Raw genomic sequence first — 26,456 nt, 5'->3', positions numbered from 1 at the left:
CGGAATGTAACAAGTAGAGTTTAGAGACACTTGACACGAGAGTTGTTTACAACATTTTTTTATCGACATTTATGTCAAATGATTTTCAATATATATAAATCAAGGTTTTAAATAGCACGTTATAGCGGCAATATAGCGTCGCTATAGTGAACTATAATGACATTATTTGGACATAGCGTTTTTTTTAACTATTTTGTTATGACACAATAAACGCTATTTAAATATGTAGACTATCAATAATGATATGTGTAAAGAACAACAACAAGCTTATGTTTTTAGATAGCATGCGAATAATATGAATATAAAATGGCAAATAATACGGATATTATATGTAAATTGTGCATAGTATATTAGTATGTGTTTCTGCCGAATAATATGCGAATACGCATTTTGTTTGTCTATTCGCTATTCTGAAAAAAAATACAAAATTAATACTATATTATTTAAGAAGTTATCATGATTATGCTTAGAAAGTAAATACCTAGGTCCGGTAATTATAGTCTATGAGGAATTTTTCTGCAGTGCTAATGAAATTTTATATGTACATGATTCCGAAAATTTTATTAATATCTAAAATTAATAAATAATTTACAAATTCACATTTTGATGGGTTGGATTTCAAAATCTGTTCAAATTAAAAATTAAATTTCTGATTTTATACAAATTTTTCGCAAAAAATATTTCCGGTTCTAGACAGTCCGAAACCGGAGATCTCCGATTCTAAGTTTTAAATTTTTTGGCAGTATTACCGGAAGAATTCTTTCAATGATGTGTGAACTTTGAATATTTAAACATCACACTTTTTGTAAACCATCCGTGTAACTTTTTTCAAATTTAATATTCAAACATTACACTCCGAAGTTTTTTTTTTTTCAGTATTACAATATAATATTCTTTCAATGTCAATACTAATATTACTTTTTGGCAGTATTATAATATAATATTTTTTTAATCTATTTAATTAGAAAAACGGTTAGAACCAGAGATTTTATCTCCGTTTCTTCTAACTGGAAATTTAAACTCCAGTTTCGGACTGTTTGAAATCGGAATTTTTTTTTTCAAAAAGTTTGTATGAAATTGGAAATTTAATTTTTGGTTTGGACAGATTTCGAAATCCGATGCACCAAAATATAGATTTGTAAATTATTTATTAATTTTGGATACTAATAAAAATTTTGGTACATGATTTATATATTCATGGGTCGAAAGAAAATATAAAATGTAAAAATTTGGAAAGGAAAAAAATTATGTATATAAATATACGGAACACAATCTCTGTACTATACTGGACACATGAAATTAATTTTTTTTTTTCTGTTTTAGTTTACCCGAAAAGAGGTTCATAAATTTTGACTTACTAAGTAACAATTAAAAATGCAATGCATGAAGAGGTTATGAATTCGAAACCCACACGGAGGAAATTATTTGTTGTATTACAAAGATATTAAATAGTTGGGTGACTTGATCTCTAACCTTTACTAAAAAAAATAAAAAACAAATGCAATGCATGAGAGCACCAAAGTCTTCATTTGTTCTTTGGTTAGGCATACCAACCTGTTCATTAGTCTCTTTTCGGATAGTTACTATTCTATAAACATTTATGAGCTTTTGTACTAAAAAAAGGAATATTTTTCACAAGTGTTTGGTGCCTATGTGAGAATAGATTTTTATTTTTTATTTATCTGTTCATAATTTAATTGAATTTTGATGTATCAATGACGATTTTTAAAATTAGAAGACTAAACCCCTTCAACAAGGCAGGCCGGATTTCTCTCTTGAAATATATGGAAGAAACAGCAGTACGCGTTCTCAGCCTGTTAAAGTAAAACTTAATGGGCCGGTATGGGCCAGTTTATACTTGGTCGCATTAATTAATGGCCCATGAAATTAAGGTTTGCGTACTGGACACATGAAATTAACCGCTCTGATGAATGTTCTAAATCTAATCGAACGGCTGACAGCAAGAGGATCGTTCAGCCGCTATTTAACTTCCCAAAGCAAAACCCTAACCCTAATTTTTCACCCGCCTCTCGCCTTCTTATATAATCTTCCCTCTCTACTGTGTTCTATTCGCATCGCTGGGTCCTTTCAGCTTCTATTTTTCTTTGTATTGCTTCTTTGTTTGTATTTCCCATCTCTTCTTTTCATCTTCTTTGAGAAAGCGAAATTTTGATATTTTGTTTGGGGGCCAAATGAGGAACAACTGAAATAATGGGTAATTTGCATCTGATTGTTCAGTGATGTAACCCTTTCTATCACCTTGGAGATCTGATGCCTTCCATTGTATATATATCGAATCTTTTGTTAATTTGTGTTTTTTGTAAGGTTTATCCCAATATTGTGTCTTAACTCGTTGGAACAAAAGGGTTGATATGAGGAATGATATTGTTTCCCTATTGGTTTGATAGCCGAGATGATGGCTACATTTGTATTAGCTCTATCTGATCACCCTGTTGTCATTTCATTCTTTTTTCTTCGCTTAATCTTTTTCATGTTTTTTAATGTTACTGGCATACATAATTGCAGAAACCTTTTGGTTTGTGTACCTGTACCGGTATGTACTGGTTATAATTTTAATTAACATGAATGCATGATCATGTGGCTCTTAGCTCTACGATTTTTTTTTAGAAAATTAGCTCTAGTTAAATAGATGTGTTACTAAATGGGTACATTTCTGACATCATATGGGCTAATTAAATTAAATTTCTTTTATGCAACATTTTGAACCAAATCCATATCTGAGTATGCGATGGATGACAAGTTATCAGTAAAAGTCTGATGTGTACAGTTTTGGGGTTCTTTTGCTGGAGATATTAAAGCATCAGAAGAAACCAAGGTATTAGTAAGTGAATAGAACATGTAAGAGCAACTCCATTAGTGAAAGGTTTTGCAATTGCAATTTCAAATACTCTACACATGAAATTAGATTTAATTTCATTTTGACCGCCACATCAGCTATCTACCTTTTTTTTTCTCCGTTCCATTTTTCTTTCCCGATACTTTCTCCACTCATCACCCCGTTTTGAAAAATTCTTTTCCAGTACCGCTGGTACCATCTCTCTCCCGTTTTGAAAAATTCTTTTATTGGTTATGTGCTAGTAAGAAGTTACGTAGACAGAATAATACTGTTACTGCAACCAATAAAGTATTTTGTTGTCAATTGCTTACGCTTTTGGAATTGTAACTTGGTCAACAAATTAATTAACACATCGAAGTACGGTTTTGGAGAACAAATTAAGCTGGTTTCTTAGAAAGCTTTTAGCTGGTTGAATTGCTGAGCTCTTGGCTGACTTGTACTCTTCTCGTAACTGATCATACAAGTCATCCAATTTCCTCTTCTGATAATGCTGTCTAAGATTCATACATCTCATTTGTTTCTGCAGTAATATGCAAGGTGTCGTTATTGCTAACAGAAGGCTCAGCACTCGTCCCTGCACCTGAACTGAAACCAGGAACAGAAAATCAATAAAATAACTAGAGTTCACTAAAAACAAAGATATTACTTAATTCAGCTAATTCTCCCATTGCCCCATTTAATATTGCAAAATCGTCCCTGATGGAAAGTACAACTGCCATGTTCCTTCACCCATTGAAATGGCCTTGGGGCTCGGATTCATGTAACTATATTTTTTTTTATTTTTAGAAAATGGTGTTGCCAATTATTACAAAATTAATTACCAATTTCAGTGAAGTTATTAAAAGACTCTTCACTCATGTACCGGTGCACCAGGGAATGTGAAAATGAATGTTATGAATGATATTGTTTTTAAATTGTCTGAGAATACCTCGATATGGTGGTGCTGCAATACGAAATAGCAAACTATGCAAAAATTGCAGCGTAAAACCTAACTGGTAGGCGACATACATTATGCAACAGAGAAATCAAAATTGATTAACATGAGTCAATTAATAATCTCATATATATAGGAATCAGTAGAAACCATGACTTAATCAAGCATCTTGTATAATTCTTAAAGTATTTAATAAAAAGGAGATAGAAAAAAAATGTTAAATTTCTATGGAGAAATAAGATGTTATGGTGTTTTTACGGGTAAATTGGCTATTTTAAAATTTTGTATTGGCACACTAAAAAATTTTCCTAAAAAATAAGACGCGAAGTATGAACAAGCTATACAAAGTAATTGATTTTCAATCATTTTTTTTTTGTTATTAGTATTATAAAATTGTGTCATGTTCAGACATATACAATTTGTTATTTTAAAAAATCTATGGCAAGATTTAAATGGAATGTCAATTCAATTCAAAATCTCCTCAAATAATAAATGTTGACCCGCATCAAATATTTTATAATCTTTAAAGGATTCGAATATGAAAATCACCAAAAATCCGAGGGAGAAAAAAGCAGGTCCGAATTTGGTTATTGAATTCTATTTTATTTTGAATACCAAAAAAGTTTATTAAATAGATAAAAGAAATAAAAATTGTTAAAATTTTATAGGGTTATTCAATAATATGGTGTTTTCACGGTAATATTACCTATTGGTCAATTTTTGTAGGCTATTAAAAAGTCCCGCTGGTATAACATCAGTGTCATATGACATCAATTTCAAAATTGATTGAATATACTTTAAATGATTAATTGAAACCGTTCAAACTGATTTTATGCATTTACACATACCTATATCATACATCAAAGGTGGCGTATACGATGTTCCAATGGAAGAAACAAACAAGCAAGAAGTATGAACAAGCTATATGAAATTATTTAATTTGATTTTATAAACTGATTTATTTTAAACAAATTGAGACAGTGGCCAATTAAGAACTTTGGAATAAACTAAATATGAACATGAGAAGCACCGATCCAACACTCTAACTAAACATATGTTATCATTACCAACAAAAGTAGAACTAAACCAACACTGTTACTAAACAACTGTTACACTACCAATGAAAAAGAAAAAAAAAAAAAAAAACTGCTATTGGTTGGCATGAATCAGTACTAAAGCAGTATCCAAACTTATCAAACTGAGACAATACAATAACTGCACACAAAAAAATAAATATGAAATTCAATATTAAAACATGAACTATAATGTAGTCAAAATGTACTTTGGCAAAATAAAGGTGATTAAACTGCGTTCTGTAATCCTCCCGAAATGAACAAGGAACCTAACAACAAAAAAGTAACCTTTGAATTATACTTCTGAAGTGCTGATGGGAGCTTCAGGATGCTTAACAGCAACAGTGGCGGTTTCACATATCAAATCAGTTAAGGCCTTAATTAAAGATTTCGGGTCAAATATTAACCCAACATTGCGGTCATGGATTGAGTCAACAGGAACCTGTGAAGAAATTTTGCCAAAAAAAGATAAATTATAGTGCAATAATACAATCTCCCCAACAGTGTAAAGGATAATAACGGGAAGATCAACAAAACTACAAACTCAGCGAAATTTCAAGAAATTTCATGACAAACACGCAAAAGCAGTATGATGTGCAATTTAACCAACAAAATATAAGAGAAAGGTGAACATACCACATGAAAGATTCCTTGAGAAGCTAAAATATCAATGTCAACAGGGACTTGACCATCTCGGGGAACTAATATAGCATTTATGTAGTCGCTAGTCTGTGTTAAAAAAAATTTGTAAAATTAAAAACAAAGGATATTAGGGTAAAAGGAAAATATTTTTTACCAAGAAGAGTTGAATGCATATTTAAATTTAGAAGCACAGGCCGAAGTTCCTCCACACGGTATTGGTCCTTGAAGAAAATTGTACTGGTAACACAACCGGCAATATATATACTGCTATTGTTTTCTAAAATTCCAACTAAGGAAATAACTTGAACATCAATTTAAACAATGAATATAAAATTGAAACTCAATTTATCCCTATATTGTGCAATGATGGCTCAACTCAAACCCAACTTGTCATCGGCTGAAGTTAATTTATTCTCAACACTCAAGAAAAGTAAAGTTTGCTTTCAGCCCCCTAAGTTACTGCACTTGGCCAATCTAAACCTTTTTCTTTCTTTCTGTTCTTTCTTTAAGAGTAGATATTTGCCATCAGTGATGCGGCATCAGTCACACTAATAAGTGCATCACCATGCACCAAAACATTATTTGAAATGCCATGTCAAGACATCATCGCCTGAAGTGATGGAAGGGGTAATTTGAACCAAGGACAATAGTTTAGAGATGGATTTAACCTAAAGCAGTCCAATGGTATAGTCTAATCAAGTGCAATAGTCAAAGGGCAAAAATCAGATTTTAGATAGATTCACAATAAGGTAGCGCATCAAATGGAGCTATTATATATTTCAGACCGAACGACTTTTCAAAAAAGATATTAAAAAGGAGTTTGGCTAATATAACATCAGTGTCATTTCAGTCTATATAACACCAACTCTAAAACCTATCAAATCGACTTCGAACGACTAATCCAAACCGTTCAAACCGATTTACATTATGAGTGATGCGTTTACATACAAATTTTTTATATTTTCGAGTTATTTTAGTATCAAATCAAGCGGCAAAAATATTGAAAAATTAATGTATTAAAATTAATTTAAAAACTCACACATTTGACCGCTTGACTTAATACTAAATAAATTCGAAAAGTTATAAATTTTGCATGTAAACGCACAACTAATGAAGTAGATGGGTTTGAACGGTTTGGATTCACCGTTTGAAGTCAATTTGATAGGTTTTAGAGTTAGTGTTATATAGGTTGAAATGACACTGATGTTGTACTAGCTAAACTCATTAAAAAGTAATGTAAAAAGAAATCTAATTTACAACTTACATGATTATTCAGGCTCTTGTGAGGAGCACCGTAAGTCCGGTTCAGGGAATCTGTAATTGCAGTTACAAACCCAGAAGCAGATAAGCCTGCTGTTTCCCTATCATGAGTGCCGTTCAACAGAAGTACCTTTTCCATAAATTAAAAATTCAGTAAATCTTTTCTTAGTTTCAGAATCTGTTTCTTTCTTTTTTTTCCTTTCATAACTCACAAGTAGAAAGATCAATGAAGTTGTACCTTAGGGATGGATCTTGAAGAGATTATCTCCCCAATGCCTTGTAATACCTGTAATACGTTTACTATTAATACACCCTATATATAATTTAGTGAAAACAAAATAAATTATGTATTTTAGCCAGTAAACAGTATGGAACTATGGATTTATGCAACTTTTATGTCATTTGATGGCATATCTTGAAGCTTAAGCAAGCCTCCATTCAGCCCTTAAGGTAACCCTGATTAGCCTCAATTAAGCAAAAAATTAAGCATCTGCAAAGTAAATTCAAATAAAAATAAATACCAGTGCTGGACAAATAGAAGTAAAAAGGGATCCCATGCCATATACTATACAATCAACCTTAGTTAGCTCCTCCAGTACCATAGGATTAGCAGCTGGAAATACCTATATTATAAAAAGGAAATAGTAATAATAGTAAATACATAAAAGACAACATTGATGTTGACCAATTAAATACTATCATATGCCCTGCAGAAAGAACTACATGACAAGTAACAACTTCCCCAATTTCTCAACAAACTTCAGATCTGCAAAAGGGCTTTGATGTAATATTTTTCTCAATTAGTGCTCAGTTTTTGCCAAAATTTACCCTTAGTGTTGTCAACTAACCACAAAAAAAGGAGGGGTCAAAAACAGCCAAAAGGTGGTCTAATCTATCTTTAAACCAGTACCCATACAGGCCCACTGGTATCTAACTGTCCAAACTGATACCATGTTTCAATGGAAAGCATCTAAATAGCACCAACCTCATGTAACAAATTGCTTCCCTCACTTGACATGTAAAAGACACGCTTAATTCTTGAAGGCAATGCAGAACAAGAAGTGTAATCCTTCCAATCAGAATTACAGATAATGAGAAGGATGAGATGGACAAATAAAGAAGCGATGTGCTGTATGACAAAAATGTGAAATACTTAAAATTATTTATTTCAGCAATGTACCTTATTAATTTGCTCTGTACGGCCATTGGTAGGATGAGAAATTTCATTTTGACCACGTATGATGGTTCCATCCTTGAAAAAGGAAATGAAAGCTTAGAATAAGTTTTCAAGATTCAAATTGTTAAAGAACACTCCAATAGATGCTTCATTAGAAGCTCGCTTTTTCTTAGAGAAAAAGATACAGAAGATTTGTATACTATTACAGCCAACTATTTTAAAGAAACATTTTCTATATTTAATCTGTTGTTCAACTATAGTGAACAACTAAAAAGAAAATAAATTCTTCGTGACAGAGGATTTGATCACATGGCAGAGGTCTGATACAGCAAGAAGCAATTATACAACATCATTATGTAAAATGCAGTTTTCTTAATTAGACATAATTTAAACATATAGCTTCACTGTCAAGTGTTATGATATTCTTCACCATTTGATACTGGATCAAAGCTCATTTAAATCAGAAGATAATTAATTTCAAATTGTTTAATGAACAGTCAAAAAGCACATCATCATTCACATGCATGAATCATGATGTTGTGTGTGTGGGTAACACCCAGAATGTTGGATTTCAACATATAGTGATTGTCGTGATAGTCGAACTAAGCCCATTATCAATTGCTCCGAAGCAACCAATAATATCTAGATCAACATTTATTTATGTTAATGTGAAAAAGTGGTGATACAATCATCAACTTTATTTTATAAAAGAAAAAAAGAAAGAGGATGGATCACTTGACAATTGTTAAAATAAAAATTAAATCTGAATCCATATAAGCATGATGCATATGGTGCATATATCACGTCTGCAATAAATGATGAGATTTTGGTTCATGTTTAACAATTTATCAAGTGATATAAACTTTCAGTGTGAAATTGAAAGCCCTTGATTCATCACCATATGATACTAAAATTGCACAGAAGTTTATTTTTTTGGGAATCACCCCCCAAAAAATAGATTTAATAAAATAAATGGACAAATAGACAACATACCCACAGTTCGCACCCCAAAGTGAGTCTGTCATTGGTGGAAATTACCGGCAGAACGAGACTTTCTGTGGGAATTTGTGACACACGAGAAAATAAAAATATGGCAGCATCCAGTGACTGAAAGAATATACGAGCCCCAGCAAAGAAGAAATTCCCAATACTGAGCAAAAAGCAATATCAACATGTCATGGCAAAGTTTGTAAAATGAAAAGGTAAAATTGTAAAATCAACCAATCACCAAAAAAAGAAAGTTAATTGTACATAACAAACCTATGCTGTTTCAAAATCAAGCAATTGGGATAAATATGCAGGTATTTTTAGAAACTATTTATATGGGATGAATATTTTTGAGGAAAATATTTAGCACATAAAACCCTATGCAGCTTCAAGAGCAAGCAATTGGGATGAATATGCATGGATTTTTGAGAAACTATTTTGCAGATGAATTATTTGAACTAATGTTTTTCTATTCACCTTAGGAAGCATCACCTGCCATTGCCGAAGCAAAATGATTCATCAGACCGTCTCAGGATCTGAAAAGAAATCTATCCATATTAAACCAAACAAGAATAACTATTTAATCCACAACAAAAACAAAATGAAAATATCTCACCTTAACAATAATAGCTTACTGAAACAATTTTTAATGTGCATCATAAGACTAGAAAATGCAATTAAAATTTAGGAAAGCTAGATAACTCAGCTAGAGAAGGATTTCAATAAAAAATCAATAAATAAGAAAACCTGGTTTTGAAAATACACAAGAAATGCACGGATAGTCTCTCTATAAGGCCGTGACACACCATCCCATAAAAGGTCTTCACCTTCCACTATCTTGTGCCTATCCAAAATAGTTGAACTTTAGAACTGCTAATGTATTGGTACAATCCATTTCTGTACCTTGACAAAGCTTAATTTGTTCAAAATTCCAAATAAACATAGTAGAAGGAACCTAATTTGGGAAAAGAACAATGAACACAGACTAGTTTGGTGCATTCTCTTACCAGTTTAGTACAGACATTTGAAACCTACCACTTCAATTTGGCTTCAGATGGATCAAGGGGCAACCGATGGCCAAGCAACCTTCTGACGGCTAAAGCTTCTGATGTGCTTTCGTCTGACAGTCTTAAACATCTTGACCTTATGTCTCCCACAGCAGGCCCACCTGTCAGGTCATGTATTCTCTATAAATAAAAATATATTGGTATACTACTAGAAGACAGATTTTATGACAGTAGCCTGTCAGGTCATTCCTGGTAAAATACGGGAGCAAGGACTTCAAGGGATGTACCAAATTGTGCACTAATGATAGAATTAAGGAGTTTGTTTGTGTTTTGTTTTTTCCTTCTGTCACCGTGTCTTGTGTTTGAATTCAGTAAAGTGTCTGAAATTTGGTAAAAAATGAGCTGTTCCTGTAAGCTGATACCAGCATGTACCAGACACTACCCACCACAACTGTCATAAAGTCTCAGTGAAATGTTCAAAAGTAATAATTTCAGGGGGCAAACTTGAGTATTATGACACTGTCTGAAATTGCAATTCCAATTCTAATTGCAAAATATTTTGCTAAAAATAAAAATATAATTTACCAAGCACCCGAACAATCTCTGCTGTACTTCCACCGTCGTCAGAAACAGGTAACACATGTGCAACTCGAGTTGTTACCTTTTTCAGTTCTTCTACCACACCATTAAATGCTGTTCCACCTGATTGAAAACCCCAAAAATTCAATACATCAGAAATTTGAACAACAAAATCACGGAAGTCAAGTGTCCAAGGTCGAAATCAATTGGTCTCAGAAAAAGCAGAGAGAGCTCAATTACCTGAGAAAACAAGCAGAGAAGGGGAGGAGCAAGGCGAAGTGTCGTGGCAATGCGCTAAGGCCATGGAGGAAAGCTGTTTGCAGGATCTCAGTCTAGTTTTGGAGAAGAGAGATCTAGCCGGGCTGACAGAATTTCGAATAGAGATGGTAGGAGAGAATCCATGCGCCATTTCCGGTAGATGGTTAATTAAATATGCCTTTTCTCGTACCTTTTGTTTCGTACTCTGATGGAGAATTTTTTGGTGGACAGGATGGGAGGGGAGGGAATTGGGTCACAAACTGACGCATGGGATCCATCGGATTACTTGTCAAATACGTGGCAGTTTTTTTTTTCTTTATCTTGCTTTATGGCCATCGGCAAGACTGCAATAGTTTTTTTTTCGAATCCATATCCTCGGTGGTAACAGGATATATCTGTTTGGATTACGGTATAGGAATCTGGGCCAATTCGGTCGAGGTAGAGCGTACAGGACCGCTTTAATAGTCGTGTCAATTCTGAATGAACGGTTCAAATCTAAACGGAAATATTTTGTCACCTTAGGTGATACAAATTCCTTTCTTTTTCTCTATTTATTTATGTTGCAAGGATACAATGGATACAAATACGGGTATCGTATTAGATATGATACATATACAATGATACCATAATTTTCGAAGCGATATGATTACGACAGAACGATACATGACTATATATGAAGTATCAGAATAACATGGTTATTTATTATATTATAATTATTATTACTATTATAACTATTATTACTACTACTATTATTACTACTATTATTACTATTACTATTATTATTATTACTATTTTATACTTTAAGAGGAATTGTAAATAAAAAAAATTTGATGTAAAATAGCTGTACAATTGTCTACAAGGTTTCTCGATTGCTACATTAGCTATAAAATGATGGTGGGGGAATGTGGCTGAGTTTTGAACGGTACCATCTCAGTATCTATGTTTCTAAATCGATAGATGTTATTTTTTTTGTATGCCACACAAATAGTTAAACAAATTAGGTATCAGAAACTTAAATAGATGGGATTAACATATATTTAGTTCCCATTGAAATCGTGAGTGCGTATCCTCTGAGATATCTCATATTTTGCGTGACCGACGTGTCCGGCACCTATTCAGGGGTGATGTAGGGGGGCAGTATTATTTGATTTTTGAGATTTGCGCAGAACGTACTGCAACGGTTAAGATTTTCCAAAAAGTCACGCAAAATATGAGATATCTCAGAGGATGCGAATTCTGAAATCGTTGGATATAAATCAGTTCTGTGATTCAGCATGCATACCAAGACAAGATTAGATGCACAAAAAGAGATGTTCTCTCCAATCCATGAGTTCTTTGATATTACTTCCCTAAATCGATAGAAGTGAATAACCTGTATAAGATTTATGTCATTATGGCCTTGGATAGTTCAAGGAGTTATTTTTTTGAATCTCAATAACTATGAACCTTGAACTTGACCCATTTTTTTATTAGTAGGAAAAAAAAATAGTGACAATGGGGAAATAAATAAATAAATATGAACCTTGAACCTGTATAAGATTTTGCGCTGTATCTAGGGTGTTCATCGGTTTGGTTCGGTTGAGTAGGCAAATCAAAGTTATAATTTGATTTTAAAAATCGAATCAAACCAAACTAATTTAGTATTGCAGCTGAATTGAACCAAATCAAATCAAAGTTTTATTTCAGTTTGTTGAATTCAAACCAAAATATATTATTTTTTTTATTTAAAGCAATTGATTTATAATAAACCAAAGTATATTAAAAAATAAACCGGAATATTAAGAAACAAACCAAAGTATTTGAAGCAATTAATTAAGAAATAAACCGTGGTATTACGAAATAAACCGGAGCCGTCCGGACTAAATTCATATATATAAAAGTTCAATCGGTTTGGTTTTCGGTTTTGAAAATTTTCAAACCGAACCGAACCAAAGTTATAATTATGTTTTAAAAAAAAGCCAAAATGAACCGAACCATTAAACCAAAAAACCGAACCATTTAGTCCAAACTAATTTGATTCGGTTCGAAACCGACTAAACCGGAGCCAATGAACCCAATGAACACCCCTAGCTGCACCGGTGCAGCGCTGTACTGGATACCAATTCATGTAATCGACCACAACCGTAGGCACTAGCAAAGCATGATATACATCAGCTAAACATGAAAATAAAATAATAAACTATTTCTTTGCTGTCTGCTAAAAGCCAGCTGTGTAAGAATGTCAACACTTTATATCATATTATCTACCAATAGCCTCTAGAATTGGCGTAACAGTTACAAATACAAAACCAAACAGAACGCCTTTTGCAATTACCATGCTCCAATATTAGAAAAAGATAAACCTGAAATCAAGGTCTATATTTATTTTGAAGTCGTTGGTTACAGTTACAACAATCATGTCAAATTTGTTTTTACATTAGCAGCAAATCCAAAAATGAAATGAAAGAGAAAAAAATTCAGTGCCTGGTCAGACAATGAACTACTCCTGACTGCCACCCACCTCAATCGATCTGTGTACCGAACTACCCGGTACCAATCATCCATTGTTGAATAGCCTGTGCTTCCACTACCTTTTCAACTTTTAATACCACTGAAAAATTTACATTTTCTCTGGGGAATGGAACTCCATCAAATTTGCATGTACCAATTATTTGCAAAGCTCTTTCAGATCTTTTCATCAGTAGCATAAAAAAACAAATATATATATATATATATATGAGGAACCACGATTGTAAGCAAATAGTGGTTCCCTTTCTTTCTATCAGGAGCTGATCATTTAAAAAAGTTCAGGTTTTGGTCCTCGAACTTTTTAATAAAAAGTAGCAGTGATCATATTTCCTAAAAAATACATTTCAAATGTACAAAAAAACTGCACGAAATTGCAAGAATCGTAACCCCACCGGAAGGGGAAAACAACAAACCTATTCATGACCTTATTCAAGGGGTACGTTACTAGCTTTAAGACAATCAAACTAAAAAGTGACAGCATGAAAGCCATCAACGGTGCAACCAGAGAAACCAATGACACCAAAGAGATACACTTGATTAAAAAAAAAAGGTACAGTTGTGTTGTGATTTCACGAAGATTGATGTATCAACAAGTACGAGACCAAGAAGATTTTAAGAAAAAGGTACACTGACAGCAGGTAACATTTTAGAAAATCATTACTAACAAAAGAACAAGGGGTGAACTAATCTAGATAATGAGTTAGTCATAACAAAATAATCAACAACAGATCATTTGAAACTTTCAATAGATGAAGAAAATCCAAACATTTGCAGATGCTGTAATTGTTACTCTTTAAGTGAAACTAATGAACATCCATAGTAAACTTCAAAATCATGGCAATATGTGCATGAACAGACAATATGCAATTCATGAACAAAATATTACCAAAAGATATGATAGCTTAGGCATAAAGTAAGCCCTCATCTATCAACCATAGAAGTACATAAAAAAGAAGTGCAACAAAACAGTCTTTTGCAGCTTCAGTACCATGCCTCTTAACTCAGATTTTTCAACTTTGCACAACAAAAGAAGTATTTAGTTCAAGTATCTTAGCTTACAATTTGATAGCACTTCTATCTTCCATGAGATAAAGCAAACAATATCTTGTGAGTCTTATGACATTCAGAAAAAAAATAAAAATTGTGAGATCAATTGACATTCTAAAGACAAATGTAAAACCAGTATTTGCCTATTTTTGACAAGAGGGCCCACAAACAATTGTACCAAGGCTGGTGAAAATAACCAACAGAGAGGAGGCCCAGAATCACACCAAAATCAAACACAGTCATGCATATATAATTATAAGCACATACATACAACCACGAAAACATCAGAAATCTTTCAAGAAAAATTAAATAAACTGAAACCAAACAAGATGGAATATTTATGTAACTCGACTGAGTTTCCATTTTCCTTTTTTGAATTTTTCTAATTAAAAAAATCTAAAAGACAGACATTTTATCTGGTTGAATTGGGGAATCCAATATAACTGTTACGTCACCTATTTGTAATTAATGGCCTATTTCAGCCAGTACCTCTTTTTTTTTTATTATTATTATTTCTTATACCAGATAAGAGGCCCCTAAGTCTACTGTCTCAAAACCAGTACGAACACAACACCAAGCTCAGCAATACTACACCTGCCTAAACAGAACAGAACTTGCTATAACCCTTGCCTTACACTAGGGAAACATAACAGCCCACTGTTATAAAAGGAAAAGAAAAGTACAATGCATTACTGTTGCATCAAATAAGAGAAGTGACAATACATAACTTCATAAGTAAAATCTTCATCTAATATCTAAAGCTAGAGAGCATTTTGCACAATGAACATTCACATTAATACAATTAATTATGAGATAACTAAACTGATAAATGATAGTACACAATCTTTCAAGAGGGAACTGGGTTTGTATAATTATCCTCTTAAAAGCTAACAATTCAAACTTCTATTACTAACAAAACCATCTGATCCATTAAAGCAGAGACACTTCATAAACTCCAAGAGATTTGCATTTAATATACCTGAATCAATTGATGCATTACACAAACACTTAAAAAACACTAACTGTTTCAAAACAAAATCAATAATTCGTTTAGTTATTGATCCAATGATTTTAAAACAAGTCTTATTTTTTTTTTTCATAATTAATTTATAATATATATAGAACAAAAAGTGAATTCTAAAGTCAAGATTTGCGAATTCAATCAATGTAGTAAAACACAACCCAAAAGTACAGAACAGAATTTCTACTTGCTATTACCCTTGCCTTACACCAGGGAAACATAACAGTCGATTGTTATAAAAGAAAAAGTACAATGCATTACTGTTGCATCAAATAAGAGAAGCGACAATACATAACTTATAAGTAAAATCTCCATCTAATATCTAAAGCTAGAGAGCATATTGTGCCATGAACATTCACATTAATACAATTAATTATGAGATAACTAAACTGATAAATGATAGCACACAATCTTTCAAGAGGGAACTGAATTTGTATGATTATCCTCTTAAAAGCTAATAATTCAAACTTCTATTACTTATGAAACCATCTGATCCATCAAAGCAGAGACACTTCATAAACTCCAACGGATTGCATTTAATATACCTGAATCAAGTGAGGCATTACACAAACACTTAAAAAAACGCTAACTGTTTCAAAACAAAATCAATAATACATTTTAGTTATTGATCCAATGATTTTAAAGCAAATCTTATATTTTTTTTCCCTCATAATTAATTTATAATATATTATAGAACCAAAAAGTGAATTCTAAAGTCAAGATTTGCAACTGCAATCAATGTAGTAAAACACAACCCAAAAGTACAACCAGATATAATAGAATGCTTTTTAGCAGGATAAAATAGTAGAGTACATGTCTGCACAATTATTGCACGGGTTTAGAAGGCCTTCTCTAATACAAATCATCAATCCATAGAACGATTCAGCTTAATTATCATTTCCCCTCTCTTTTTTTTGTTTCCATTCCCCTTTTTCTTTTCTTTTATCCTTCACTTGTTTTTCAGGTTGGGGGTTTCTAATTATTTCCTTAACCTGTTCGTCCAATTTCAAAAGTATAGAAATTTCTTTACTAATAAAAATGTAATATAAGGATAGTTCTTTGGTGTTTCTAAGCCTAATGCATATAGCTGGCACACCACTATTTTCATTTTTTTTAAGGATAATACTACTAGCAGCGATTAGTACAACTTCTAACAAAATGATAATTAAACATGAATGATGATGATTATAAATGAACAAGTGAATACTAAAAATGATAAAAAGCAAAAGATGAACTAGTGAGATCTGTCCTTCTTATCCAATATGCACTTCAATTGGCCTTTCTCCACCAAATACCAAATATATTTGTGTATCATAATAAAATACACTGAGAATTATGAATACAATATTCAATTCATGCCTGCCTCTCCAGTAGTATTATCAAACTTCAGGTACACTCATGTTACTGTGGTTAACTTCAGGTCCAATGGGTTACCAGGGAACGGGAAACAATAAGATATAAGGAATGGGAAAGGGAATGCGGTACGTTCCCTGCGGAATGAGGAACCTATGGGTGGTGATATCCCTCAAGGAAGGGAAACAAGTGGCACGCTGACTGTTTTCAAAAACTAAAAAACAAAACCACAGAACAAATTGAAAGATGAATAATAGAGCTACTAGGTAATCCACACTATCTAGATAGCTAAGAGACATAATGCAAAACAAAGTGCACCCAAAAAAGATAAGGAAAAAAATAACATCTTATTTTTATATCTACACAATAAAGCATCATCTTGATGCTTAAGTGTAATATAGCTTATTTGTCAAAGAGTATACTATATCTTACAATTATTCTGTTAACAAGCATCATTTGACTAATGGTAATTGACTGAAAGACACAACACCAATTGGAGGATACATAAAGAAAACCCAGATTTAAGTTCGAGATATCGCACCACATGTAAGACGTAACCCAATAATAGCAAAGCCAAATATGCATAACAAAAAAACACAACAACAGAACAAACAGTAGGCAGATAAGAGGAAATCACACAACAACATGCATAACAAAAAGAGTAAAGTATCATGCATAACAAAAAGAGTAAAGTATCCTGCAAGTATTCTACAATTCTTATCCATTGTTTTATTTGTAAATTTTGTTACTTCCATAAATGAAATGCACGAGGAAAAGATGCATCAAGAATAGAGTTCCTCTACAAGTTTCTGGCTTTCATTTTAACGTTTGCACTTAAAAATCCTTTCCAAAGGGACTCACGTAAATCTTAATAGTTCCTCTGTAGCATTGATCAATTGTTATGCAAGGTAGGAGATTAGTGGAAGGATCAAATAGGAATCACTTGTCAAATTTTAATATTTTAGCATGAAGGACTAAAACACATAACACAAAATGCTGAAGCAACCAACAAAGTAATTTTAAAAACAAAAAGAGAAGTAATATTGAATCATTTAATTGGTTACCTCAGTAATATGGAGGCAAGTTGGGATATAACCCTGGCCGGGCCGGCATCCTAGCTGAAGCACTGGATGGGAGACCCAAACCCACTTGCATCTGGCCATCAGGTCCCCAAAACGGCACATCCGCAAAGCCTCCACCCATACCCACACCCGAGTTTCCTCGAAGCAGTGCTGAAGTAGAGGTTCCTAAATTTCCCAACCCCATTTTAGCAAGCATGCCTGAACTGGAGTTCAGGCCTGAACCTGAGCTCAGACCCATACCCGCTAAACTCCCATACTGCGTACCAGGCCCATGAGCTCCCATACCAAGCCCAGCTCCAGTGTTATTAGCAGTGTTAAGAGAAGCAATACCAGCTGCAGGACCAGGGTTACCAGATAAAGAACCCGGAAAGGGGAAACCACCACCAAAGGAAGAAATTCCTGTAATATTTCCAGTACCACCATAAGAAGACAACCCAGTAGCTGAACCAGCATAAGACGATAACCCGGCACTGAAACCACCATACTGTCCTGGCAAAGAGCCTATACCAGACACGCCAACATCAGAATTACGCACACCTGTTTGACTCCGACCAGTGGGACCAACTAGACCTGATTCTAATGCGTCACCAGCCTTTCCCTTCTTACCTTCTCCAGCCAGCTTACAGACAAGTGTGTGCCCATCAAAAATCTTGTTTGGACTAGCCAAAGCTGCCTGGGCCCCACTGACAGTCTTATACACAAACAAGGCAAATCCTCTAAACTTCCCTGTCTGTTTATCAAATCCCAGAGGACCCTCTTCTATCTCTCCGTAGGTCGAGAAATGTGACAAGAGTCTTTCTGACGACATATCAGGAAGTACATTCCCAACAAATATCTTGCGAAGTGCCAACTCAGCTGCTTTCTGAGCAGAATTTGGAGCTGACTTATCAGAGAGACCAGCTGAGGCAAGCTGTACCACAGTGATCCGGCCGTCAATCTTCTTAGATGGATCCTTCAATGCGAGAACTACACCGTCCACGTGACGGAAAGTGATGAAGCCGTAGCCTTTGCTCTTTCCAGTGGTCTTGTCAGAGATCACAACAGCCTCTTCTAACTCCCCATAAGAGGAGAAGACTGACCTGAGGGATTCCTGCGTGGTGTCCCAGCCGAGGCCGCGAATGAAGAGCTTGCGCTGAGCCGGGTCCCGGTTGCAGAGAAATCGGACCAAATCAAGTGCAGGACCACCATGGCACGCAGCCGAGGCGACTATGTCAGCCAGCTGATCGCGGGAGAGAGGCTCGATTATGCGCAATACATCATCCTTCGCGAGGAGGGGAGAAGAAGCCGCAGCTGAGTAAGGTGGAGGCCCGGCGGCGGTGGTGATCGGAGCACCGTCTTCGTTGGGCCTGCGTTTCTTCGAGTAGGGCTCCATTTGTGGGTGTGGGTGTGTGTGGACTGGGGATGGAAGTGAGAGAGAAAGAAACAGAGAGCAAAAGCCCTAAACAATAAATGGAATCCGCATCACCCCAGGTACCTGAGGTGCAAGCTAACAATCAGGACCGTTCTTTTAGCATGGAACAAATCTTAAAGCATGCCCTACAGTCACAGAGGTTACCGGATTAAGTTTGATTTGAATAGAATTAATCTGAACTGTTCGTTTTTGAAATTGCACCTCAGGTACCTGGACGTATACGCACTTGGTGGTGGGGGGTGGGGGGAACCCGTATCCTCTCAGGTATTGCACAATTATTGCAGAGGATCACTTACTTTACGGTTTGAGATTAAATCTCAACCGGCTTGGGATTCGGGTCACTGTAGGGGGCCCCATTTTTGGGCTTTGAGATTCGTGCCAAGTTAAAAATTACGGTTCAGATCTAGTAATTGTAAAAGATTCCCTTATCAGGTATTGGAGAGGATGTGAATTCGGGGGGGGGGGGTGCGGGTGTGCTGGGGAATTCAGAGGGGTAAGATTTTAACAGAGTAGTTTTGTCTTCACACAGCGAACAGACTGTAGAATAAAAAAATCACAGCAAATAGTCTGTTCTAGTAAAGAGTGTAAACAGCCGGATACGGATCGGATATTAAATTGATATGGATACGGATTAGATGTCGGATGGATACAAATAATTAAAAATAAATTACTAATGTACATTCTAGTAAAGAATATAATTTATATTTTTTTTTTTCATTCATAAATTAGATCTAACATTTTTCAGAATAAATTTGTTGGTTACAAAAAATATATCATATTATCAAAACATTAGTTACTAATTATGTCATAGTGTTGTTATATTGTTCATTACAATATATATGTATATACATTTTAATAAATCATTAGTATGTATATGCAATTTAATAAATCAATTTAAGAACATATATTACATTTATTATGGTCTGAGAGTATGAACAGTTAGATACGAATAGTTATGGATAGTTAAATATTTTACTATATTCTTAGTCGTTATAATTTTCAAATACGGATACAAGTACGAATAGTCCTGGATACGGATTAGATAATTTAAGTAATTTTTCGGATTCAAATCCAGACAAAATCGGTCAAAACAGTTCCTCTTCTCAAAAAAGACAGGAATGGAAAGTGCCTCCTTAAAATCCCTTGATTTCAAAGTTGCCACTGGGATTTACCATCAGGAACCTAACTATATCAAGACAAGGTTCCCTCGGAAATAAATCTGCTGTGATTCCAGTGGAATAACAGGGTCCTGTTATTCTGATGGCAACCGTTCAAAGTTTTTCATACGCGAATTTCAATAAAGAAACTTTTTCATACACAAACCTCAATAAAATTGAATGGTTGGAATCAGAATAACAGGACCCTGTTATTCCACTGGAATCACAGCAGACTTATTTCTGGTTCCCGATAGTGCTACCAAGCACTTTCCGACCCTTTGGCCAGACCAAAATGATACAGCACAATTCTATCTGCTGCCACCGGCGACTGTAGCTGATCTTGAAAGAAATGTCGATCCAATCTTCAAATCCAATTCGTGAGACCAGAATAGGTAAGACTGTGCTCCAGAAGTTTAAAGTAGAAGGGGAGGGGAGGGGAGGGGAGAGGAGGGGAGGGGAGGGGGACTTTTTAAGATGTTTACTTGCTCCAGAAAAGCATACAGAGGAAAGGGAGAACTGGATACTTCTTTTAATTCAATTTATATTTTATTTAAAATTACTAATTTACCCTCACACCAACAAAATAGAGAAGTCCTTCACAACCTGCTCTGGTTATGCCAATATTCTTGATATACTTGCATCCTTTCGGACTTGCTCAACATTTTTGATATACTTCCATCCCTTCAGGACCTGCTCTAATGACGTCTCCTTTAATTAAGTTACATATAATATATAAATAATTAAATAAATGTACATCTTCACAAATTATATAAATTCCTTCTCTGATATTTTTTTCTAACGACATGTGCCTTTCTTCTTCAGTATATAAATAATTTCCATACTGATACAACGGTACAATACAATACCGGTATAATGGTACATAAATCATCTTATGCCTTCTGTATCATTTGAATAGTGAAAAAAGTAAGCTCTAAGAAGCATAAATAAATCATAATAGATATAAACTAAAAAAAGCTGAATAAAATAATATGTAACAGTAAGCAAAGAAAAGAAGCTGACAATGAAGGTAGACAAAAGTTACATGTCAGTCCTTGAAGTTTTTATTAACTTACAAGCAAGTCCCTCAAAAATCAAAGATCAGCCAAATGTGAATATTTAATAGTTTAACATATTCATTCCAAATGTGAATTTATTTATCAACTTAATTTAGTTAAACTAAGATACTGGAACATATTTTGGCGTAAAATGAATATGACAGAATAATAGAAATAACATTTTATAACTGGAACATATTTTTGCAAGTAGACCCTAATATTAACATTATATTTGTACATGCCGTGGTACAATATTACTAGTATCTAACTAAAAAGATACAAATAGCATTTTATAATATCTCACAGGAGGAACATGTCTGACAATGATTAAAGACAGCTTCAAATATCTATGTTTTAGATCTAAATATTAAATTTTGTAAATAAAAAGTATCATCACAATCTTACTGGTAAGACAATAGAAAACATTACATCAATCGTAAATGAGTCTATAAATATTATATCAAGTTTCATTCACAAAATATATATCTCCATCACATAAACTATCACCAACTCTCAAAAACTATATTTTTTTCCATCTTCACACAAGTTTTTATCCACAAAAATGATGCATAACATAGCATCAAACAAAAGGGCAGTAGTTCAAGTACCTTAATTGAGGGACATAATTTCTAGAAGTTTCTTATGCTCACTTAAAGGACATCCAAGGAAAGCATCCAACATATCAGGATTCTTGATTAGAAAGAGATATGTCTCCATTCTCTCTAGGCCATCAAAACCTAGCTCCACCAACATATTCCAAATTTCACTCTTTGCTATTGGAGGTGTTGGTTGTGATTTGACGAGCTCATTAGTTGATTTCAAGATAGCATCAGCTACAACTTGGAATGATTCTTTCAAAATTGAAATATCATTATCTATCAATTCCTTGGTCTTAGCTTTTTTGTTAGAAGAATTACCTTCACGTTGCCTATTAAGTGGTGGAGAACTACCTGCCAAAGGGTTCAAAAACCAGCATCAGTATCTTAGTTTATACAAGAGGACACAACTAGCTAAGGCAGCCAAAAAATTGTGAATTTTGAAATCTACAATATGCAAATACCCCCTCCAAAAAATTGTGAATATGCACATGACATAAGTAAATTGATGGACTAGAGAACAATACCTTCAGGTTGCCTATTGAGTAGTGGAGAGCTTTCATTTGTAGACATGATGTAGCTTTCTAAAATCACTTCATCAGTAGATACCATGTGATCAACATCTTCAATGGTAATATTGTCACACCCCAAACCAGGGATTCTGGATTAAGGTGTGATCAACCTCGCCTCGTGCTTAATTAATCATTAAGCACGCAAGGCTAATCATGGATAATAAATCAAACAGCAGCGGAAACAAAATAATATAAATATCAAGCATCAGTCACATAGCAAATAAATAAACATACACATACATAACATATAGTTCGATCCATCTCGGATCCAAATAACACCATCTATAGAAGGGGATACATGATCTATCGAGCCCGTATATATAACACAGGAAATACGGGACTCGTAAACCTAATCAAAAGCCTAACCCTAACTAGGTCAAGTGGTGTGGCCCTCGGGGACAGCTCCTGACATCTCCTGCTGCGGACCGCCAGAACCCGTACCTAAAACCCACGAAACAACTTGTGGGTGAGCGACGAATCGCCCAGTATGTGACCCAGAATTATCCCCTCAGGGATCCTCTACGGTCAAAGCACTTTTATTTATAAAATGAATACAATTTACAAATATGCACATGGGTGAACCTATATTAATATCTAATATAATTTGTAATACTTTGAATGATGCCATGATGCGATTATCCTATTATGCCAACATGCAGAACAAACCCAAAGAAAAATCAAGGTGTAATATCGGATATAAAACAAGTAGGAATCCAGTACTCCTTGCACTGTGTGTGTCAAATAAAATAATAATAATAATAATATGGATAAAGTATATCACCCCGTGCTGTGCCAATAGGATCTAACGATCCAACCAATATAATCCAAGGACTGTGTTCATAGGTACAATGATACACGTTGCCTAATGACATCGAGCATTGCCCACAAGTTATACAACACACTAGCCGATGGTTATATCAAATCCAGTGTGTCATCTCGCCTAACGATTCATCACCCAAACATATCCAATAGGAGAAATCATACAATGCAAGTCGTAAAAAGTTAATCTCTTCCCTCATGAGCAGGAGAGAACTCTACCGTCCGGCCAGACCAATAGGAATCAGGGGCTCGACTCGAGCTCGACCCCGCGCATCAAGGCTCGCCGACCTTATGCACTTGCACTTCATTCCTCAAGACCCGCATTGGACCTTGGGAACTTCCGTTCTAGGCAAAGTAGCTCCTAATGTAGGGAAGGAATAAATTCCCGAATCGTATCGTGCCACAGAACTCGAGATCGGAACTGCTCACGTCAAATAGTAAAATGATCAAAAAATGATATATAATCAAAGTTTATACATATAATATCCTAAAGCCATCCAAGGATCAAGTGATCCTCAGCTCAGTGGCTGTCGGGCCGTCCCATGCCAAGTGACACCAAAACGGAACGAAGTCACTCGACTCTGCTCAACTCTCACCAATGCATGCGTATGCACGTAATATAATAATAATATATTGTCTCCACGAGAAAAAGACAAACTAGTATCCTAATATTCTAATAATATCAGTATAGTATTATTTAATTACTCCTACAATACAGTAAATTCAGGTTTTTCAGGGCTTATGCAATTCTACCTATAGTGCAGAAAAAGGATAAACATGCTCTACAGTTTTAATGCAACTACTTAAAATACAGTGCGGATGTCAGGTCAGATGGATCGACTGGTAAGAGTACGCCCACGAAAAGAATAATTCAGATATCCCACACCTGAGGGGGCTGGAGCCTCTGTCGCTAATAATCAGCGTGCTCCGCGTATGCTCCTAACTGCGGGTCAGTCGGATCGGCCCACGGGTCGGACTCGTACGGAGTTAACTGATCTGTGATCACGTAATTTAAACTAATTAAAATCTACGCTAATTTTATTCTAACCCTCATCCCAGTTAATGTGCAAGTTAAATCCTTTGATTATTTCAGTTTTATAAATTTACCGATTCAGTCAGTCTAACTGATCCGGTTGGGCATATATTAATTATTTATTTTCATGTCCTTGAGCTTAGCATAAATCTTAATTTCTTATAAATGCGTCAGATATTGATCATTCACTTTGATCTACATTAATCTAATTTAATTCTAAATTAACTTATATTTTTAATAATTTAATTTGAAGATATATTGCTTGTAGAAATTCAAATGTCGAATTATTCGTGATTAAAAATAATTGTTCGAGAGCTACGGTAAATTAACGGGTTTTACTTAATTCATATATTTTAATTTTCTATCTACGTGATTTATTTTAAATGGACTATAGTTAATTTTAAATGGGTCGAAATTCGGTTTCGGGAGTTAATTTATAATTAAAATCCCTAAGACAAATATTTTAATAAAATATATAAATTATATGATTATTACGAAATTTATAATCCATTTTAATATAGTTAAGCTACTTTATATTTTAGATGTATAATTCGTTTTATAAAATTAAAATCGAAACCCTTAATTAGTTTGCGTGTTTCTAATTAATTTATTCCTAAGTCGCGCAGTTCGTTATTTTTATAACTAATTTAATTTCTACGTTTAATTAGCCGTTTCGAATCTAAGTCCATAACGAATATTTTTCGTTGCTAATTAATTGTTCTTTATTAATTAGCAACGAATTTTTATACAAGTTCGAAAAATGTTTAAAAAGAATTATTTTAACTTTAAAAACCTTTTAAAATCTGCCAAGCCCATTTATACTAAGGCCCAAGCCTTGTTCTAATTTATTAATAAATTAGATATAGGCCCAACAAATCAAAGCCCAATTCCAATTCATTTGTTTCTGTTTTTATACAAGGGCCTAAGCCCAACTTAATTTTTCAGCCGAACCCAACAAGAAAAAGGGCCAAGCCCAAATTTAATGTAAAATTGCACCTTGGCCCCTTAGATTTTAAATACTTCCAAGGGTTTGTATTTTGCACAAACAACCCCCAATTTAATTTATTTACATTTTGGTCCCTGTCAAGTCAAGGTCTGGTACACAACAATTCAGCACAGTACCAGCAGTTCACTGGGCTGGTATCACTGGTACCAGCATCACATACAAGCACATTAGCACAACGGGTGTACCAGTCACACATTACCAGTACAACATCAACACAGTACCATAACAAATCATCTCATCCAAGTAACTAGGCCAACCCCGAGTCAGTATCAGAACAGGCACTGGTATGGTACCAGTCAAGCAACCAGAGACAACAACAAGGAAGCAGAACAGAATTTCACCGAGACAGTACCAGAACAGGTACTGGGACAGTACCAGTCAAGCAGTAGCAAGGCACAAGCACATCACACATACAACACCGAGCCAACAAGGACAGAAAAGGAAAGGGAAAATAGAAACAAGGGGGGGCGGCCATGAGGACAAGGCAGCACAGACCCAAGTCAGATCCTTGCCGAGAAAATCAACAACTCGCGCAAAGAACAAAATCCGATCAATTTAAACGAGCGTTTCAGAATTTTACCCGATTTGAGCTAGCACGGTATGGAGAGGGAAAGAAACGGTCGGCTCCAAGCGAGCACCAGAACAACACAAGGCCAGCACCAGAACGGCAAAGGCCTCGATCAAGTATCACAATCGAAAGCTTTAAGCTTTGATCTCTCTCTCTCAATCAACGAAAATCAGAAAATAGAGGGGAATAGAGCAAAAATCTCAGCACATGAGCACAACTAAACAACAAGCAAGCAAACCATCCAACCCAAAACGAGAGAGAGAGAGATATTTATAGAACCCGGTATCAAACAAGGCAGCAAGGCGGGGAGGGGTAGCTCACTGACAGCCGTACCGTCAGCGGCTGCACCCTCGCAGGCAAAACGACGGGACAGGTGGAACTGAGGCGCCTGTGGCGTTCGCGCCATCGAAAGAGAGAGAGGCGATCACCTCTCTTAGGTTTCTCCGAAGAGACA

The 26,456-nt window shown here is 34.7% G+C and overlaps 3 protein-coding genes, 1 long non-coding RNA gene and 2 other non-coding genes across 9 annotated transcripts; 2 read left to right on the top strand and 4 right to left on the bottom strand.

Moving 5' to 3' along the window:
* Positions 1–2,183: 2,183 nt before the first annotated feature.
* Positions 2,184–2,280, top strand: LOC144563746 (small nucleolar RNA Z101). Its single transcript, XR_013514414.1, has one exon. It is a non-coding gene; the product is annotated as a small nucleolar RNA Z101 (small nucleolar RNA).
* An 85-nt stretch (positions 2,281–2,365) lies between these two features.
* On the top strand, positions 2,366–2,451 carry LOC144563747 (small nucleolar RNA Z102/R77). Its single transcript, XR_013514415.1, has one exon. It is a non-coding gene; the product is annotated as a small nucleolar RNA Z102/R77 (small nucleolar RNA).
* A 2,549-nt stretch (positions 2,452–5,000) lies between these two features.
* Positions 5,001–11,015, bottom strand: MEE18 (maternal effect embryo arrest 18). 2 transcript variants are annotated; one of them, XM_078311995.1, is made up of 13 exons: positions 10,757–11,015; positions 10,523–10,639; positions 9,966–10,098; positions 9,678–9,774; positions 9,423–9,466; positions 8,937–9,093; positions 7,947–8,018; positions 7,752–7,835; positions 7,288–7,389; positions 7,005–7,052; positions 6,771–6,896; positions 5,501–5,593; positions 5,001–5,306 (listed from the first exon to the last, which is right to left on the bottom strand). In XM_078311995.1, the coding sequence occupies exons 1-13, from the start codon at positions 10,923–10,925 to the stop codon at positions 5,160–5,162; spliced, it is 1,389 nt and encodes a 462-aa protein (XP_078168121.1). In that variant the 5' UTR covers positions 10,926–11,015; the 3' UTR covers positions 5,001–5,159. The 2 variants fall into 2 exon arrangements, with proteins under 2 accessions (XP_078168121.1, XP_078168122.1); XM_078311996.1 differs by having other exon boundaries at positions 9,966–10,117; positions 10,757–10,951.
* A 2,085-nt stretch (positions 11,016–13,100) lies between these two features.
* LOC144562743 (RNA-binding (RRM/RBD/RNP motifs) family protein) lies at positions 13,101–19,232 on the bottom strand. 3 transcript variants are annotated; one of them, XM_078311994.1, is made up of 2 exons: positions 17,768–19,225; positions 13,101–13,612 (listed from the first exon to the last, which is right to left on the bottom strand). In XM_078311994.1, the coding sequence occupies exon 1, from the start codon at positions 19,155–19,157 to the stop codon at positions 17,769–17,771; it is 1,389 nt and encodes a 462-aa protein (XP_078168120.1). In that variant the 5' UTR covers positions 19,158–19,225; the 3' UTR covers positions 13,101–13,612; position 17,768. The 3 variants fall into 3 exon arrangements, with proteins under 3 accessions (XP_078168120.1, XP_078168119.1, XP_078168118.1); XM_078311993.1 differs by lacking the exon at positions 13,101–13,612 and adding an exon at positions 14,972–15,308 and having other exon boundaries at positions 17,768–19,232; XM_078311992.1 differs by lacking the exon at positions 13,101–13,612 and adding an exon at positions 15,518–15,895 and having other exon boundaries at positions 17,768–19,232.
* Positions 19,233–21,840: 2,608 nt separating this feature from the next.
* On the bottom strand, positions 21,841–22,644 carry LOC144563668 (uncharacterized). The gene is made up of 2 exons (XM_078313143.1): positions 22,532–22,644; positions 21,841–22,358 (listed from the first exon to the last, which is right to left on the bottom strand). Exons 1-2 carry the CDS (start codon positions 22,614–22,616, stop codon positions 22,018–22,020), a joined length of 426 nt encoding a protein of 141 aa, XP_078169269.1. The 5' UTR covers positions 22,617–22,644; the 3' UTR covers positions 21,841–22,017.
* Positions 22,645–22,748: 104 nt separating this feature from the next.
* LOC144563166 (uncharacterized) lies at positions 22,749–26,426 on the bottom strand. The gene is made up of 3 exons (XR_013514275.1): positions 26,015–26,426; positions 24,282–24,391; positions 22,749–23,017 (listed from the first exon to the last, which is right to left on the bottom strand). It is a non-coding gene; the product is annotated as an uncharacterized LOC144563166 (long non-coding RNA).
* Between the last annotated feature and the right edge of the window lie 30 nt (positions 26,427–26,456).

This window comes from Carex rostrata, chromosome 12 (genome assembly GCF_964058835.1).
Source record: "Carex rostrata chromosome 12, lpCarRost1.2, whole genome shotgun sequence".
Lineage (NCBI taxonomy): Eukaryota > Viridiplantae > Streptophyta > Magnoliopsida > Poales > Cyperaceae > Carex > Carex rostrata.
The sequence above is the reverse complement of the archived record's forward strand: the minus strand, read 5'-3'. Positions and strand labels throughout refer to the sequence as shown.

Bases quoted from the DNA above. Each gene is read 5' to 3' on its own strand.
- LOC144563668 (XM_078313143.1), bottom strand. From the start codon at position 22,616: ATGGTATCTACTGATGAAGTGATTTTAGAAAGCTACATCATGTCTACA. The intron at 22,359-22,531 runs GTATTGTTCTCT...ACCCTTTGGCAG, and splicing joins ACTCAATAGGCAACCTGAAG to GTAGTTCTCCACCACTTAAT.
- LOC144562743 (XM_078311993.1), bottom strand. From the start codon at position 19,157: ATGGAGCCCTACTCGAAGAAACGCAGGCCCAACGAAGACGGTGCTCCG.
- MEE18 (XM_078311995.1), bottom strand. From the start codon at position 10,925: ATGGCGCATGGATTCTCTCCTACCATCTCTATTCGAAATTCTGTCAGC. The intron at 7,836-7,946 runs GTACATTGCTGA...TCTGATTGGAAG, and splicing joins GTACAGAGCAAATTAATAAG to GATTACACTTCTTGTTCTGC. The intron at 5,307-5,500 runs GTATGTTCACCT...ATTTCTTCACAG, and splicing joins CTCAAGGAATCTTTCATGTG to GTTCCTGTTGACTCAATCCA.